Source organism: Amblyomma americanum, chromosome 1 (genome assembly GCF_052857255.1).
Source record: "Amblyomma americanum isolate KBUSLIRL-KWMA chromosome 1, ASM5285725v1, whole genome shotgun sequence".
NCBI lineage: Eukaryota > Metazoa > Arthropoda > Arachnida > Ixodida > Ixodidae > Amblyomma > Amblyomma americanum.
The window spans coordinates 184,550,461-184,565,458 of record NC_135497.1 but is presented as its reverse complement, the minus strand read 5'-3'; the positions used below and the strand labels follow the sequence as shown (position 1 = coordinate 184,565,458).

The 14,998-nt window shown below is 43.3% G+C and overlaps 1 protein-coding gene across 2 annotated transcripts in view; it reads right to left on the bottom strand.

Annotated features, from left to right (window-relative positions):
• The window catches only part of S1P (membrane-bound transcription factor site-1 protease), a 66,538-nt gene that overhangs the window by 39,255 nt on the left and 12,285 nt on the right, over window positions 1–14,998 (bottom strand). For both annotated transcript variants that reach the window (XM_077647986.1, XM_077647985.1), the window contains exons 9-14: window positions 14,023–14,090; window positions 13,818–13,920; window positions 10,532–10,608; window positions 7,672–7,746; window positions 4,050–4,359; window positions 522–704 (exon numbers count right to left, since the gene is read on the bottom strand). In XM_077647986.1, coding sequence (XP_077504112.1) covers window positions 522–704; window positions 4,050–4,359; window positions 7,672–7,746; window positions 10,532–10,608; window positions 13,818–13,920; window positions 14,023–14,090 — 816 coding nt within the window. The remainder of the gene's footprint in view (window positions 1–521; window positions 705–4,049; window positions 4,360–7,671; window positions 7,747–10,531; window positions 10,609–13,817; window positions 13,921–14,022; window positions 14,091–14,998) is intronic.

Genomic DNA, 14,998 nt, shown 5'->3' with positions numbered 1-14,998 from the left:
GAATGCCACAACAAATGCCGTTTAAGCAAGGCACAATGAAACCATGCCCATGGCTCATTAAAGAGAAAAGTGAAAACTTCTAGCGTCACTTCTGGCAGCTTGTTCTCTGCCATGCATACTGCCGACGTTGATAACAGCAAGCCTTATCTGGCACTGTCTTTTTCATCAATTTTAATAGCCACTGTGCGATTTTTACACACACCATATACTACACTGGGTATAACATTTAAATATTCCTAGAACAGTTTACAACTTCATTTGCGGAGATGAAATTTGGGCAGAGTTGCCATTTAAATGAGTAAAACGAAAGAAATTAAAACGAAAAGATATTAAGCGAAACAGATTGTGCACTACACTACAGGAGAGAAAGCAGTCTTCACAGGGCATTAGCACAGCAAAGAGCACATTATTTGCAGAGCCTCTGGTTCATATTATTTTATTCACTGCTGCTTGTAAGAAGAATTGAGAAATACCAGTATGATGAGAAGAAGGATGCCCAAAAGCACAGAAATCTTACTTACCCCCGGAGAGGACTCAACAGTGAGAGACACATGGCCCTGGGCAATGCCCTCCCACTGTGCAGCCTCTGCAGTCACCACAAAGTGGATGGACAGGAATCCTGACCAGGGCCATAACACCTCTGGATAGCCAAATGCCAGCTCCAAGTAGTGACCATGCTCCGGAACATATGGGTGCCATTCCGGCTGGACAACAGAAAGGGCCTGTTAGACTGACCAGTGCTCTGACACATGCGCTGTTCAGAATAGAAGACCATTGACCAAAGCAAGAACGCTGGCTTTCATGCTTTGGGGCATGCAAGGAGCATGCTTGCAACAGTGCATAGATTTGAATAGTGTTAAGATGACTGCCACTTCAGTGAAATTTCGGCTAAAATGATGAAAGGAACATTGAGGACAACTCTATGTTGTAATGTATTGCGCCATATAAAGAGGGCGCCACACACCCGGCAGAGATAGACTGTACTCCGTGAAACATGAAACCAGTGTACTGGAAACAATGGAGCCAAGAGAGATGAAAACAAAGACAGCTGTGCACTGAGGCCAGAGTTTGTACTGATGCAGGCATGCTAAATAAACCAGTTGAATTCGATATAAAGTGCGTCGTCCCTTTGGAATCACCCAGAAGGCACTAGACATACAATTTTTGTCCTTTGTAAAAATTGATTGTTTGGCTCTTGGTGGCTATGTTATGTTATGTTTGTTCAGCAGCAAAAGGCACAAATTGATGCCAAGAAAATATTATTTAAAATTTAAATGTGTTCCCCCCCCTCCCTCTCAATTTAATCTTGTGACATCATGACTGAAAAGGACTTTATGACCACAATTTGATTGTGAATGGTGGCACTGCCTAGCCACAGAGATCTGTGTAAAAATTGGTCTTGACGTCATCGTAGTTCGCTTGCGGAAATGGCCGATGGCAGCGATGCCTGTAGGTAATTTTCTGACCTTTTCTAGCTTACAAAAGCTCCTTTATCAATGAAAGTAGCCTCTCTGTAATTTGCATGCAGTAATCTATTGATACAGAACAACTTCAATTTGTCCTCTGCATCTGTTTAACCTGTAATATGTGATGTCAAGGGAGCTGAAAATTAGTTTGATAGTCAAGAAATCCCATTTTACTGAGGAAGCCTTTCTTAGACAATTCGACTGCTCCCTTATATCAACTAATTCTCAACATTAAAATGAACTCTGGCTATATCTTGACCCTACCATCAGTGGCCCATTGGAGCCAGAAAAGATTCCTGCCACAACAAACATGCTTACACATCCCATTCTATCTAATTCTGTGTGGAGCAAAGCTAAAATCTTTCCCTTGCTTTATAAAGTGAAACTTGCAAAGGAACTTCACATATTAAAAATCACTTATTGTAAATTACTGCTTGTATAGAATGCATTAAGGATTGCAATGACATTTTGGTCCTGGTTCAAAATGTAAACAAAATGTATAATATATATTTCATATCCAAATCCAAACTGGCACAAAAATTATACAGAAAAAATAAAACGGTGCAAATGCTGTACAGGCAACTAAGCACTAGAATGAAAAGGATGCCAGTAAAACCAAGGTTCCACAAAGGAAAAAGAAAACTTCACATAAACCATATGAATGTTGCCACGATAGTGAATCGCTGCTGAATATCTGAAAATTGTCCAATAATCAGAAAATTTTGAATATTCAAAAACTCTCAAATATCAGTTTACACGAATATGAACCGAATAACAAACATATTCCTTTCATATTCGAAATTTTGAATATTTGCACACCCCTAGATTTATAGCAAACTGCATTCGCTAAATAAAGTCAGAATTAATGTATGTCGATATCGCCGAAATTCGTAACACAAACATATTAAAAAGTTAGATATAGCCAGTAATTCACAATAGCCATGTTTGTTATATTGAGGTCTAACTACATATTGTAATAACCCACGCATAATACCATTTTTTCTTTTCCCAGATTTCAGCATGGCGAATTTCTGCTTGGTATTAACTCTCGAATATCAGTTTACACGAATATGAACCGAATAACAAACATATTCCTTTCATATTCGAAATTTTGAATATTTGCACACCCCTAGATTTATCGCAAACTGCATTCGATAAATAAAGTAAGAATTAATGTATGTCGATATCGCCGAAATTCGTAGCACAAACATATTAAAAACAGTTAGATATAGCCAGTAATTCACAACAGCCATGTTTGTTATATTGAGGTTTAACTACATATTGTAATAACCCACGCATAATACCATTTTTTCTTTTCCCAGATTACAGAATGGCGAATTTCTGCTTGGTATTATATGCGAATTAAAACTATTTTCAGCCCAAATCCACAGTTTTGGTTTCGTTAATACCCAGTGCTATCACCATCAGGCTTTCAGCGAGAGGCAGCTATATCTAGCGGCAGCGTCAGTTGGTGGTTTCGATTTTGACGCCATTTCACCACACTGGCCTTGCGATGCCCACGCCTAGCCATGCATATCCACGGCATCCGAAGCAGGACGATCACAATGTTAGGGTTGCGAAAGTAGTACTTGGCTGCTTTTAAAAGGAAAGTAGTTGTAGCTGCTGAACGCATCAGCATTGAGTCATGCGCTGCTACGTGGATTGGATAAGGCAGGAAAAGCCTGCAGCTACTGCTGCCAGGCGGCTGTAACAGGCCTTTCTAGCCACGCTCTGCAGTTGGAACGCAGATGCCTGTGCCAGCATTTCCAAGGAGCCCATTGGTTGCACTTCCAAGAAATGCAAGATATTGAACACGTTCTACAATACCGAAGGTGAGTTTCTATGGAAAGAGATCTCTGACAAAGTACTCTCGGAAGACAGCACACCCAACGATGGCAACCACTAAAGCGTGAAATGCAGTGCAAATTCATGCTTTCAATGAGCTTTCCTGCCTTATACACAGATCAAAACTTTTTTTTTTTAATTTTTCCATATTATATGTGGATCCATGTTATAAGCAGGTTTTCACAGTACCACTAACAGCCTTTGCTTCTTTTTCTTTGACAAATGTGAACATCAATTTGAGAAAAACCTTCAATTTGACACTACTCTAACTCGTAGTTCTCTCCTTGAAGAGCTTGTTTTCTTCAGCAATCCTTCTCACATGCCACACGTGACAGCCCACAGGGCACGTGACCTGTTGGCTTACACAACTACTTCCAACAAACACCAATCAAATCAAATACAAGGCAAGAGAAAAATGGAGGGAGGGGAGGGAGTGTTACCTGAGAATGGCTATCACCTGAAGTAAATTTGCACTAAATGACATTAACAAAATACAGTACAACTGGCAAATTCAAGGGTTACAGATGTGTGGCGAATTTAACATGGAATGCGAAAGCATAGGCATAGTGAACGGCACAAAAACACTGACCACAGAAGACACAAATACATGACATACAGCACTGTGCCCCATATTTGTGTGCCTTTACTCAAGTTTTTATGCTGTTCACTTGAGCATGAAAAAATTGCCGTATAAAGAAAAAAAAGACAGGATGAGCCTTCAAAACGTGCACTACTCACCTTACCAACAATGCGGCCTGACACACCCATGCCATTGAGAATTGTGATATTGGCAATGATAGGCAAGGCACCATGGTAAAGCGGTTGGGTGCAGTAGGGCCACATGTAAGGGCACTCGCTCAGGTCCAGGTAGCTGGGGCTTAGTGTTGCTTGAGGACGGTAGTTGACCAGAGTCCGGTAAGCTTCGAGGAGCTGCAGCTTGCCCCAGCCTTGTTCAAACATGGGGAAACCCTGCAGTCGGCCAGCCGACGCCATCAAAGCCTGCTTCACACTTGCTGGGTTCAGAGCTGATCCCAGGTGCAGAGCTCCACTGCAACACAATATCATTCATTACTTAAAAGCTCGTTAAACTGTGAACTCCAGAAGGCCACACAAAGTCTGGACACCAAACAAGTCCAGTCAGAGTGCAGTTGCACAAAAGCTAAAGCTAAAAAGCAATAAAGCTTGGCATATAGTGATGCTTCTGCCTGCCACCGAGCTCAATGCATCATGGCTTCAACGGAAAGTGGCACCAGCTCTTAGGCGCCCATTCCTGGCTTGTGCATTGCAGCCGTCATCAGCGTAACTGGCAGAGCTACAGCGAAGCAGACAGCACAGCAAACTAGTGGAGTTATAGCAAAGTGAAGAGCAGCGAACCTGCAGAGCTACAGCAAAGCAAACAACAAGATGAAAGTAGGGCAATAACGAAGGGGAGGTGAAAACGAAAGGCGGAGGAGGGGATAGCATTGGAAAATAGAAAGGCAGAAGTGTAAGGTAGAAAGTAGAGGAAGAGGGTGCGGCATGCGTTTACAAATAGCCGTCATGCACAGAACATGCACCGCAACCACCTGCGCACAAGCGACTGCAGTGGATGCAGTAGCAGGTAGATACCCCTGCAACACCTCCACTTCAGGTGGCATACATTGGAGAGTTTATGAAAAACGACAAATTGCCTTGCGCAAAGATTGTGGGCCCCTTAACTGTTACACTGGTGTGTGGCTTATTACCGTATATATGCGTGTAATGGCCGCATTCATGTAATAGCCACACCCCTAACTTGGTAAAAAAAGTCAGAAAAAATATATTTTTAAAAATTACCCGTATATTAGCCGCACGAACGATTTCAGGACATTTGGAGTCAGTATCTACTGTGGGGTGCAAGAGTTTCAGAATTTTTTAAACTTACTGCCGGTATAAGGAGTGCAAAAATTACGCACAGTGCAATCTTTGACATCAATAATAGCCAAGAATAGCAGTGCCACCTGTTCGCGCTTCTCGTTTTATCGCGTTCACCAGTTGTGTGCAATGTCGGAATCAGAACATATCGATCCTCCCTGTTTCTGTGCTCGTGTGTTTGCTAGTTCACCGCTAGCATCGCTTAAGGATGAGGAAATACGTGAGGTGTACTTCTAACTTTAAACTGAAAGTGAAGGGACCTCGCAAAAGAAGAAGAAAAAAGAGCGGCTGGACGAAAGTTCAGGGTTGACAAAAAATATGTGCCACCAGAAAACACCGACTGGTCGAGTGAAGAGAGCATCCCTCGTGGATGTGTGCTACTGGATCCTTGAAGCGTCAGCCGCAGTTTCCTTCAAGACTGTGAGGAAAAGCTTTAAAGTCATGGGAATCTCCAACAAGCTGGGTGGGATGAAGGATGACCTTATCTCTGACAGGGACGCGTTTGATGTCCCCACGAGCTCAGAGGAGGAGAACGAAGGTTAGTGTTCTAACAAGCTCGTGAAAGTGATAAACTTTTTTTTTCTCCCTCTTCTGCCAACACGTGCGAGTACTTTAGTTTAATAAAGGCAAGTACCGCCAAAGTATTTTTGTTCTCATTTTCTCCGTGTAATGGCCGCATCCCCAATTTTGACCCCAAATCTTGGGGAAAAAAAACCTGCGGCCATTACATGCATGTACACGGTGTGGTCGAATCACAGTAAGATCTACCACAAAACTGCTAGTCGCGACTTGAGTCAGCCATGCATCGGCAGTCGAACAGTCAACTAGCAAATGCATGGACGTCTATGCAGGCTGTTTGTGAAGTCCATGAGGGCCACGTGCTTCATGGCCAGCTCCAAACGAAGACGCGTTCTTTGTGGCTTCAGCATTCTTCCTTGAAACAATGAGACAAGCACATTGCAATGTGTTCTCTCAGGTAGCAGGAAACATGGGAGAGGATGGCACAACCGGGCAAGAGCTGCATCACGCCACACTACACCAATGAGAAGCATTCATTCACTGTGATAGTTCAGAGGCCTTGTGTAAAAAAGCGGCAATGCTTCGCATGTACTATTAAGAGTAGCATAAGTGTCATCCAAGTTATCTGCCTCGATATATTGCAAAATCAAGCTGCACTCAAATTTCGCATTAGGGATTTAATGTAATTGTTGATCAGTTTTTTTTCTATGTTCCCTGCAATTTTTTGAGAACAGTGCCCCCTTTATTCCCTCTCCACATGTAGGGTGACCAAGCAGGCAATGCCTTGTTAACCTCCCTGCCTTCCCTCTCTTCCGTTTCTCTTCCCCTCTTGCCATGTTTGCCCCTTGGAAAGCTTTCCTGTGCTGTGCAAGCCTCAATTTGTTAATTAGTCAATTAACTCAGTCTTGCAGATAAACCTATAGCGAACTCTGTACAAGGTGTTCAAGATACTCCAGGTCAGGTCTAGAGTCCTTCGAAGTGCTAAAAACGCTCAGCAGTACTATAGTGCATGGCACTCTGAACCACTGGAGTTATCTCTGTCTAAATTTACAGAGGACAGGGTTAATTGGAGAGACATGGGAGAGGCCTTTGCCCCGCAGTGGGTGTAGTAATCATGGGTGTTAATTTGGTCATTTACTCAGTTTCTTTCACTTTGTTAATTACCTCCACAATCACATTGTAAATAGCTTTTTGCTAACTTAAAGGGACACCGAGGGCAACTCCATCATGTTTTTGTTCTTAATAGCTGGGCCCTTCACGACTGTACTGACATTTGTTCAGTTAAAAAAGATGCATTCATTGTTGAGAAGTTTGGAGTTAGCTGGAACCTTTTTTCCCACCACTTCGATTCTAACTCATGACGATGATGATGTGAAATATTGTGGGTTTGCTTCACTTATTTTTCCATGTTAAGCTTTATTTTTTGGCCTTCGTTGCACAACAACAGGGCACTAGTGATAGGGAAGCAAAGTTACCTTAGCATTCGGGCGAGTAATCCAGCGTTTCCTGTTATACTGAACAAAAACCTCACCTGGCGTCATCACAGTCAACTTATGGAAATGGCTGTTGGTGATGGCCTGCCATTAATTTCTTGCTATTTTCTAGCTTATAAGAACTCTGTTTTCTGTGAAAGTAGCCTCTTTGTAGAAATCTATTAATTAAAAGCAGTAATTCATTAGTCTAGGCCAATTTCAATCTGCCCTCAGTGTCCCCTTAAGAGCCCACAACCTGCACCAGCATTAGTGCACAACCCACAGTATGGCAAAAGCAAACTGCACAAAAGCAGCAACTGTCACTGATACTAATGTGTTACATACAAACTGAAGGAATGTTTTACTCATCAAACAATTTACTGGTTGGTGAACACACAATTTCTCCATGACATGAGTACTACTGAAGAAAAGAAAGAGACTTGCAAGCACAACCACACATGATATGTTTGCCTCACCTCATCAGAAGTGTCACAGCTCCAGCAACCACTGGCGAAGCAACACTGGTTCCCGACAATGACCGACATGATCCCCTGTTTAAATGTGAAGAAAAGTGCATAGACTAAATAATGAAATCCTGCAAAGATTTCACAGCAACAGCCGCATGAAAGACTTTCTCCAGTATAAATGGCATTGGCATGGGCATAGGCATAATATGTTGCAACTGAAAATTCACACCAACTGACCAAAGCAAATGTTGACCAAAGAGAACGGTGAACGCTCAGACAGACATGTGGATTCAGTCACCAAGAATAGGTCAGCGAACCTTCTACTAACTGTGTTGCTAAGATAAGTAGATCATAAAGTGAGAAAGCAACACAAAGTGCACTTAAAGTCGGCAAGTCGCAAAAACTTTATTTAGCACAGCAGCTGAAGATGCAATCACATTTTATCAGTTAATAAGACACACAAAGTGTCCGAACCAAACACGCCTCTCTATCTCTTGTTTCCTCAAGAAAACTTGAAAGAAGGAATCCACAGATGCCAATGTGGTATCAATCAGAGCAGTGCCTCTATGCCCCTTCTGAACCCTCTCTCTTGCTCCATTGTGCCAACCACAATGTCAATAATGTTAGTGCATCATTCCGCACTTTGGAATATTGCCCACAAAATATTTCAAAGCGTTTCTGCAGGAAAATAATGGACCACTTTAATAAATTGGGGTTCACCAAGCGTTATGTCATACAGTAGAACTCCACTGTTTTGTTCCCGGGGGCCGAGTTTTCCCAGCTGTTACGTCTTCGTGAGCCAGTCTTGTTCTAGCGCCCATAAAAATCTATGCAATACAATACAAACTCGGCTGCTATGTCGCAATTATGGCAGTCTTCCCTCATGATACATCACAAAATGCGCCCTCGCAATGGTGCTTTACCTCATGTTGGCACTTTAACAGCCCATGTTCAGCGCGTGTGGAACGGCGACGACACGCCGGCCAAAGCAGGACTCCATTGTTGCTTGACCGCCACCGCATAAGGCGGCTTCCGGTGCGCTGAGCTCGTGCCAGCACCACGCACGCTTACGGGCAGCGCAAATTTTTCTGCGCCTGTTTGTGTAGTTCCATCACAGCTGCAACACTAGCGCGGATGACCAAAGGTGCAAAAACGAAACTATACTGCAACAGACAGCACGTGAGCTGCACTGTGGTTGCGTGGATTGGTTTTGTTTCTCTCATTTGTGCTTTTCTTGTCACCTGCAGCTTAAAAGACACAATTTCTAGGTCCCATGAGCAGGGGTTATGCAGGATTATGTAATCCTCCCTCCTCGCCGCTGCCTAACCTTCCACCGACAGCCGCTCAGGCAGATGGCGAGCCATCACAGGGTGTTTAGGAAATTCTGCATGATCATGACAGCCACAAAACTTCGTGGATTCCAGAGAAGCAAGTTGAGCCTTACAAGAAAAACTTAAAAAGCGACAGGCAATGGTGTACTATTATTTCACGTGCTGCATTTGGCTACTATGTTTCCCGGATGGTAGGTTTTTTTTCGTGGTCCCATGAAAAACATAAGAGCAGGGTTCTACTGTATTAACCACAGGTAGGTTACCTGTGAGGAAGGATAGGAAAGTTTATAAATTTTAGCTCAAGAGACCTCTAGAATGCAAAGCATCCCATAGGTTATAAAAAAATTTTAAAAATGTCAGTTGCACTGACAGAACAATTGGCAACAAACGCACTTAAATATCCATGACAAAAGAAGCGCGAAAACAAGACGACCGACAAAGACAGAACACACACCGTGGTGCGTGTTCTGTCTTCATTTGTCGTCTTGTTTTCACGCTAACTTTGATACCGACTCGGCCAAATTTCCACCCTTGGCACTTAAAGAGCACATGAAACACACCTTGGTCAATCACAAGGAATGCTGAAAAACTGGCAAGGTAACTCAGAGTTATGGCCCTGTGAAAGAGTTTTTCCTGCAAACAAAACAAATGCTGAGACATTAAAGATATAAGATATAACTTTTGCTGTTTCCTCCAATCGAATTCTCTTCTCCCCTTTCTTTTGACTTGCGCCTCTAGAAGTGATGCCCCACCTACCGTTATTATATCTGGCTGCCATTGCCCATAGCAACCCTCCTATTTTACACAAACTCTTTTCAATTGCAGTTTGTATGAAATAAGTAAATGCGGGACGTGTAAGACAGGTTGAAAGTTTTTTTCTATAGTTTGTCCTAAGGAATTAAATGCATTTGCACGAGACTTTGAATAATCTTAAATACAGATTTCACAGTACCAAGATCTCAGCGATCAGCCAACAGTAGAGGCATACAGGCACCCACGTGCTGAGGTCATGCAGTGGGTGGGGTGTCTACCCCTGCCACTGACTGCTAGCCGACCATATGCTGCAGGCGGAAATTCCCAGTGCTAGAAAAAAGCTCATTTGGCACTCCTCTTGTGACCCCCATGCAATGTATTGGACAGTGTAATTTGTCTGAGTTATTCATGGTGATATACTCAACATTCTAAATGTGTGTTTCACATTCAGAAGGTGTTTTAGGATCCTTAAAAAGCACACATTACTGAGCCAGTAAGCCTCATTAATGCTAGCAGAAGTGTTTACCCACAAAAACATGAACAGTGAACATCTGGGAGTTATCTGCTACAGGTTGCCTTCTTGCTCTCCTGCATGTAAGTGTTGGCATGTGACTGCTGCACCTGGCATACATCTGTGCTTTGCATTTCATTGTGTATATGCTTAGTGGGCAAACTTAAACAGTATCCACTTGACGATAAGGATATTGCTAAACATGTTACAAGTTTTGTGAACAGAAACTGAACTTTATTCAAAAAGTATGCAGATGAGAAAAAAGTTGACTTACGAAACAGCAGACCCTCGAACGGAGGAGCCGTATGTCACAATGTCGGGCTTAAGACGGCCATAGCCACCAGGAAGCTCCTATGAAGCAAAATAAGATAATTTAGCAAATTTTGCCCAGCAGCACATACCTTATAAATGCCTGTAAGGGCCGCACCCTGTCTTCCTGAAGGAATTATTAAAAAAAAGATCGGTGTAAGGGCCGCACCCAAACTTTCCACAGTCCATAGGGGAATAACCTTCGTAATGCACGCACCGTGGCCTCCGCGATCGGCTCCAGCCGCGAGCAACAGCGCGCTTGATCGCGGAGGCCACGCACGCGCACGGGAGCTTCCAGGTGCTGCCCATGGATGGCGCTCGATACGCTCATCATCACCATCGTCAACTTTTTCCTCCGCCATGAGCGCCCGCTATCCATACCGAAGTGGGAGGAGGAGGAGGAGAGAGATTTTAATGAAACAGGAGAGGTCTGCCAGGGTTGTTGACCTGGCATGCTACTCCAGGTGAGGGGTGTGTGCCATTAAGCCTGAAGACATCATCATCATCATTGGCATCAGTATCACCAGCTCTAGCTTTTTGTGGCTGTCGAAAGCACGCGTGTTGTGGTAGCGTGTTAGTTCACTGCAGTTGTGGCTTTCGTGTGCTGCCGCCGAGCGTGGCAAGTTTAGCCCGATGGGCAAGCAACTTAACAGCTACTTGGCTAGGAGTTTGCTCTCGAGCACGACAAGCGTGCGGCAGGCAGATGTGGCCGCGAAGTGCGTCCGACGATGGTGCAACCATAATGACGCATTGAGGAACACAAGCTGCAAAAAGAGAGCTTTCCAAGGAAAGCCATGCAAGTTTCCTGAACAGAAAGAAGAGCTGCTTTGTTATGAGATAGAAGTGCAGAAAAACGCCTATGCGGTGACAGCGGACATGCTGCGCGACTTCTTGTGGAATGAGCGTGCACCAGAGCACAGCGCCAGCTCGGAGTTGGAAGACTCTGCGAGTGACAACTAAATGTAGAATTAATGCCGCTCATTCCCCGATTGGTGTGTCTTTACTTAACTTTTTTTTTTCGCACGTAGCATGTATGGGCCGCACCCTGGGAAATGGCCCTTGAATCTGGAAATAAAGGGCAGCCCTTACACGCGTTTATACGGTACATTCACCATTTCTGCTAAGTGCCGTAATTCCCGATGTACAGACTGTTCCGCAAATAAACTGTTCTGTAGAATGTTCCTCAGAGCTAAACTGGTGAGTTGTTCGAGCTCAAATTTCGCACAGAAATGGCATTTGGTTGGCAGAATTGTTTTTTACCGTATTTCTTTTGGGGTACTTGCCTGAATCAGTAAAAAGTCGGATATTTGCATTGTCTCTGGCGACAAGGAAACGAAACAGGCCGCTCTCTCGGCGACTGCACCGGTGGCACCATCTTGTTGGTCGACCATGGAGATTAGGCAAACGAGGGTTTTTTTTTGCGGGAGGTCTGAAGACTCTTTGCAACTGCCTTAACAATAATCACAAAAAGCTTAGTTTGGCCAACACTGCACTACGTTTGAAGTCTTTTGTGGAACAGCACCTTCAAACCTCCCGCAAAACACTACCCCACCTCCTTTTCCAAACCTTCACGGCCGACGAACGAGATTGTGCCACCAGTGCAATCGCTGAAAAAGTGGCCTGTTTCGTTTCATTGTCGATGCAGACAATGAGAATATCCAACTTTTTCTTATTGATTCAGGCAAGTACTCCAAACAAATGTGGTATAAAACAATTCTGCCGACCAAATGCCATGTCTGTGCGAAATCTGAGCTCGAACAATTCACCGGTTCAGCTGAGAGATGCATTCTATGGCGCGCGCTTTACTGCGGAACACGCTGTACAGTCCACAAAATAAATGTTTAAAAGCTGAAATTTTGTGCTTTGTGGACTACCTACAGGAGTGGGCTAGTATCATACTCATTTTTTTAGAGTCAAACTTTCACTGAGCTTCTGTTGCTAGCATAAAGTTGACTAGTTTTACTTGTATTTACTAGCACTAACTGTCACCTTGATTTCAAAGAATGCTGTTACTTGTCCTTGAAATGAAAATCATGAGGCTAATCACAGGTGCTTGATTGACATAATGCACATACAGCTCGGAGTTTCTCTCTACAGGCAGGAAGATGGTGAAGCCAGTGCTTACAGGAAAACAGTTGCAGTGCCTCCAAAAAGAACAGTGTTCACCGTGCTGCACCTTTTTGGTACTGCAATTAACATTTTGATACATGTGCACCCAGTGGACTATATTTATATACCAGCAGAGCTAAATCTAATACTAAACATTTTTCCTTCATCAGACAGAGCTGAGCCCTGCAAACCATACAATGGGTGCAGATTACAGTCCATAAATTATCGTATTATAATGCTGCGAGCAAAGAACGGAAGTGTTATCACTGACAATGCATTGCCTAGAGAAAGATGCAGACAAAATCACCTTATACGAGCATAGTTTTTGAGGTAATAAACAATTAATGAACTTTAAAGCTGCTACAGATACATAAAAATTTTAAGCACCAAATTGTCAAGTCCCCAAAAAATGCAAAATAGCATAACTTCAAAAAATTAATTTGGTGTGAACATTCTTTGGATATTGTGAATGAAGTGCACAAAACAAACACCAGAGGAGCAAAAGAATGCGGCTGCTTACGTGCGGCAATACCTGCAACTAATTGAGTCTGCCACCACAGCAGCCAGTAAAAAAGCACTTCCAAGTGCAGGATGGTAAAAAAAATGTTTCTAGTAAGGGTGCCAATACAAAAATTATGCCACGGCAGATACTTATAAATTAAGCCCCGCAACTCAGAAACCTCAGTACTCAATCAAGTAACCATAAAAACATACTGCTGTTGCACTAAGCGACCACCAACAACAATGGTTCAGTTTCATGAATGTGTCACCATTACAAAAGCTTTTGTCAAGCCCTTTGTGTGTGTAATACAGCAAACATTTTGCAATAAAAAAAAATAGTGCTGAAGAATTTTCCATGAAATGAAACAAACTGTCTTGTTTCCAGTTTTAAAAGTTTAAGTTCAATGTTCTTTTCAGTGAACGCCCTAAACTGTTATAACCTCTTTGAAAGGCTTTGACATAAGTTTAGGCAAAGTCTGCTTCACTAAAACTTCCTCAAACATAACACATAATCAACACAAGTTTAGCAATTATTTCATGGTGCATGCATTTTATTTTTACACTGGCACTAACTGATGTTTAACAGTTCACAGAGTGCAGGAGACTAAAAAGTTATTTTGTGTACCAAAAGGCTTACTTACCCATGTTGTCATTCCTCGTGATGAAAAGCGTGCAATTTGATCCTCAAAGTTGATTCCACCTACACCAATCACATCCATCTGGTCAGCTGGGTTATTAAGGGTGCTGGAGAGCATAAGAAATCATGAACAAAGTCAACTATTTTATATTTAGAACTGAAACACACGAGCAAATTGAGTGAAAAATTTTAGAATGCAGAAACCTTACCCATATAAAGGGCCATCATTGCCAATAGCAGAAATCATGATGACATTGTTTGCAGTCAACTCCCAAACCTGTGTCAGAAGAATGAAAAATTTCACTGTCAGTAATTCTGCAGGCTCAAATCACAAGGAACAGGTAGCAAGTGAACCTATTATAGAACGGAAGGTTAGTAAAGTTTATGGTTAATGTGCCTAACACATGACCACAATGTGCAACAATACTACGCCGCATACCAATGTTGCTTTCTCGCTTTCACAAACACACATACAGATACACAGACACATGCTTGCATGCATCTACACACACACACACTTTTTTTTTAAAGTTACGCCTATGACAGTAAAAAAAACTACTATATTGTATAACATGGAATCAGCTGAACAGAGTTATAGCCCCCAGATACACTGCAGTCAAATTTCCATTAAAAAAAAAATAGAAGCTGCGCAGAATGTTGGTAAGGCTGTTTAACAACGAAGCTGTTCTTGGACGATGCTTTCATGGGACAAGGCATAGTAATGCAGGCGCAGCGATGTGTAGAGAGCATAGCATAGCGAGGGGGAGAACAAGCGCCAAGCACACATGCAGCGTAGTGGGGGGAGGGAGAGCAAGCGCCAAGCACAGGTGCAGCGTAGTGGCCACCAGGCGCAGGTGGGTGGAGCCAAGGTGCAGGTGAGAGCACGCGCGATGTGGAGAGAGCACAGCATACAGACGAGTGTGCTAGGCGGTCGTTTCTCAAATGCTCGGAAAATGGGTAAAGTCGCGCACTCGCACGAAGAAAAAGCCACCCATCGGAAGCGCCAGCGAGAGTTGGCGCGCGAACGGGCATGGCGCCGTCGGGCGAATCCAGAAGCTTGCGTGAGGGATAGCAAAGCCACGCGCAAGCGGAGGGCGGAAGATTTCAAGCTTCGAGCGAGAGAAGCCAAACGCCAGTCAGCTTCGCTGTTAACATCAGCGTTCGCAACATTAAGTCAGTAAAGCT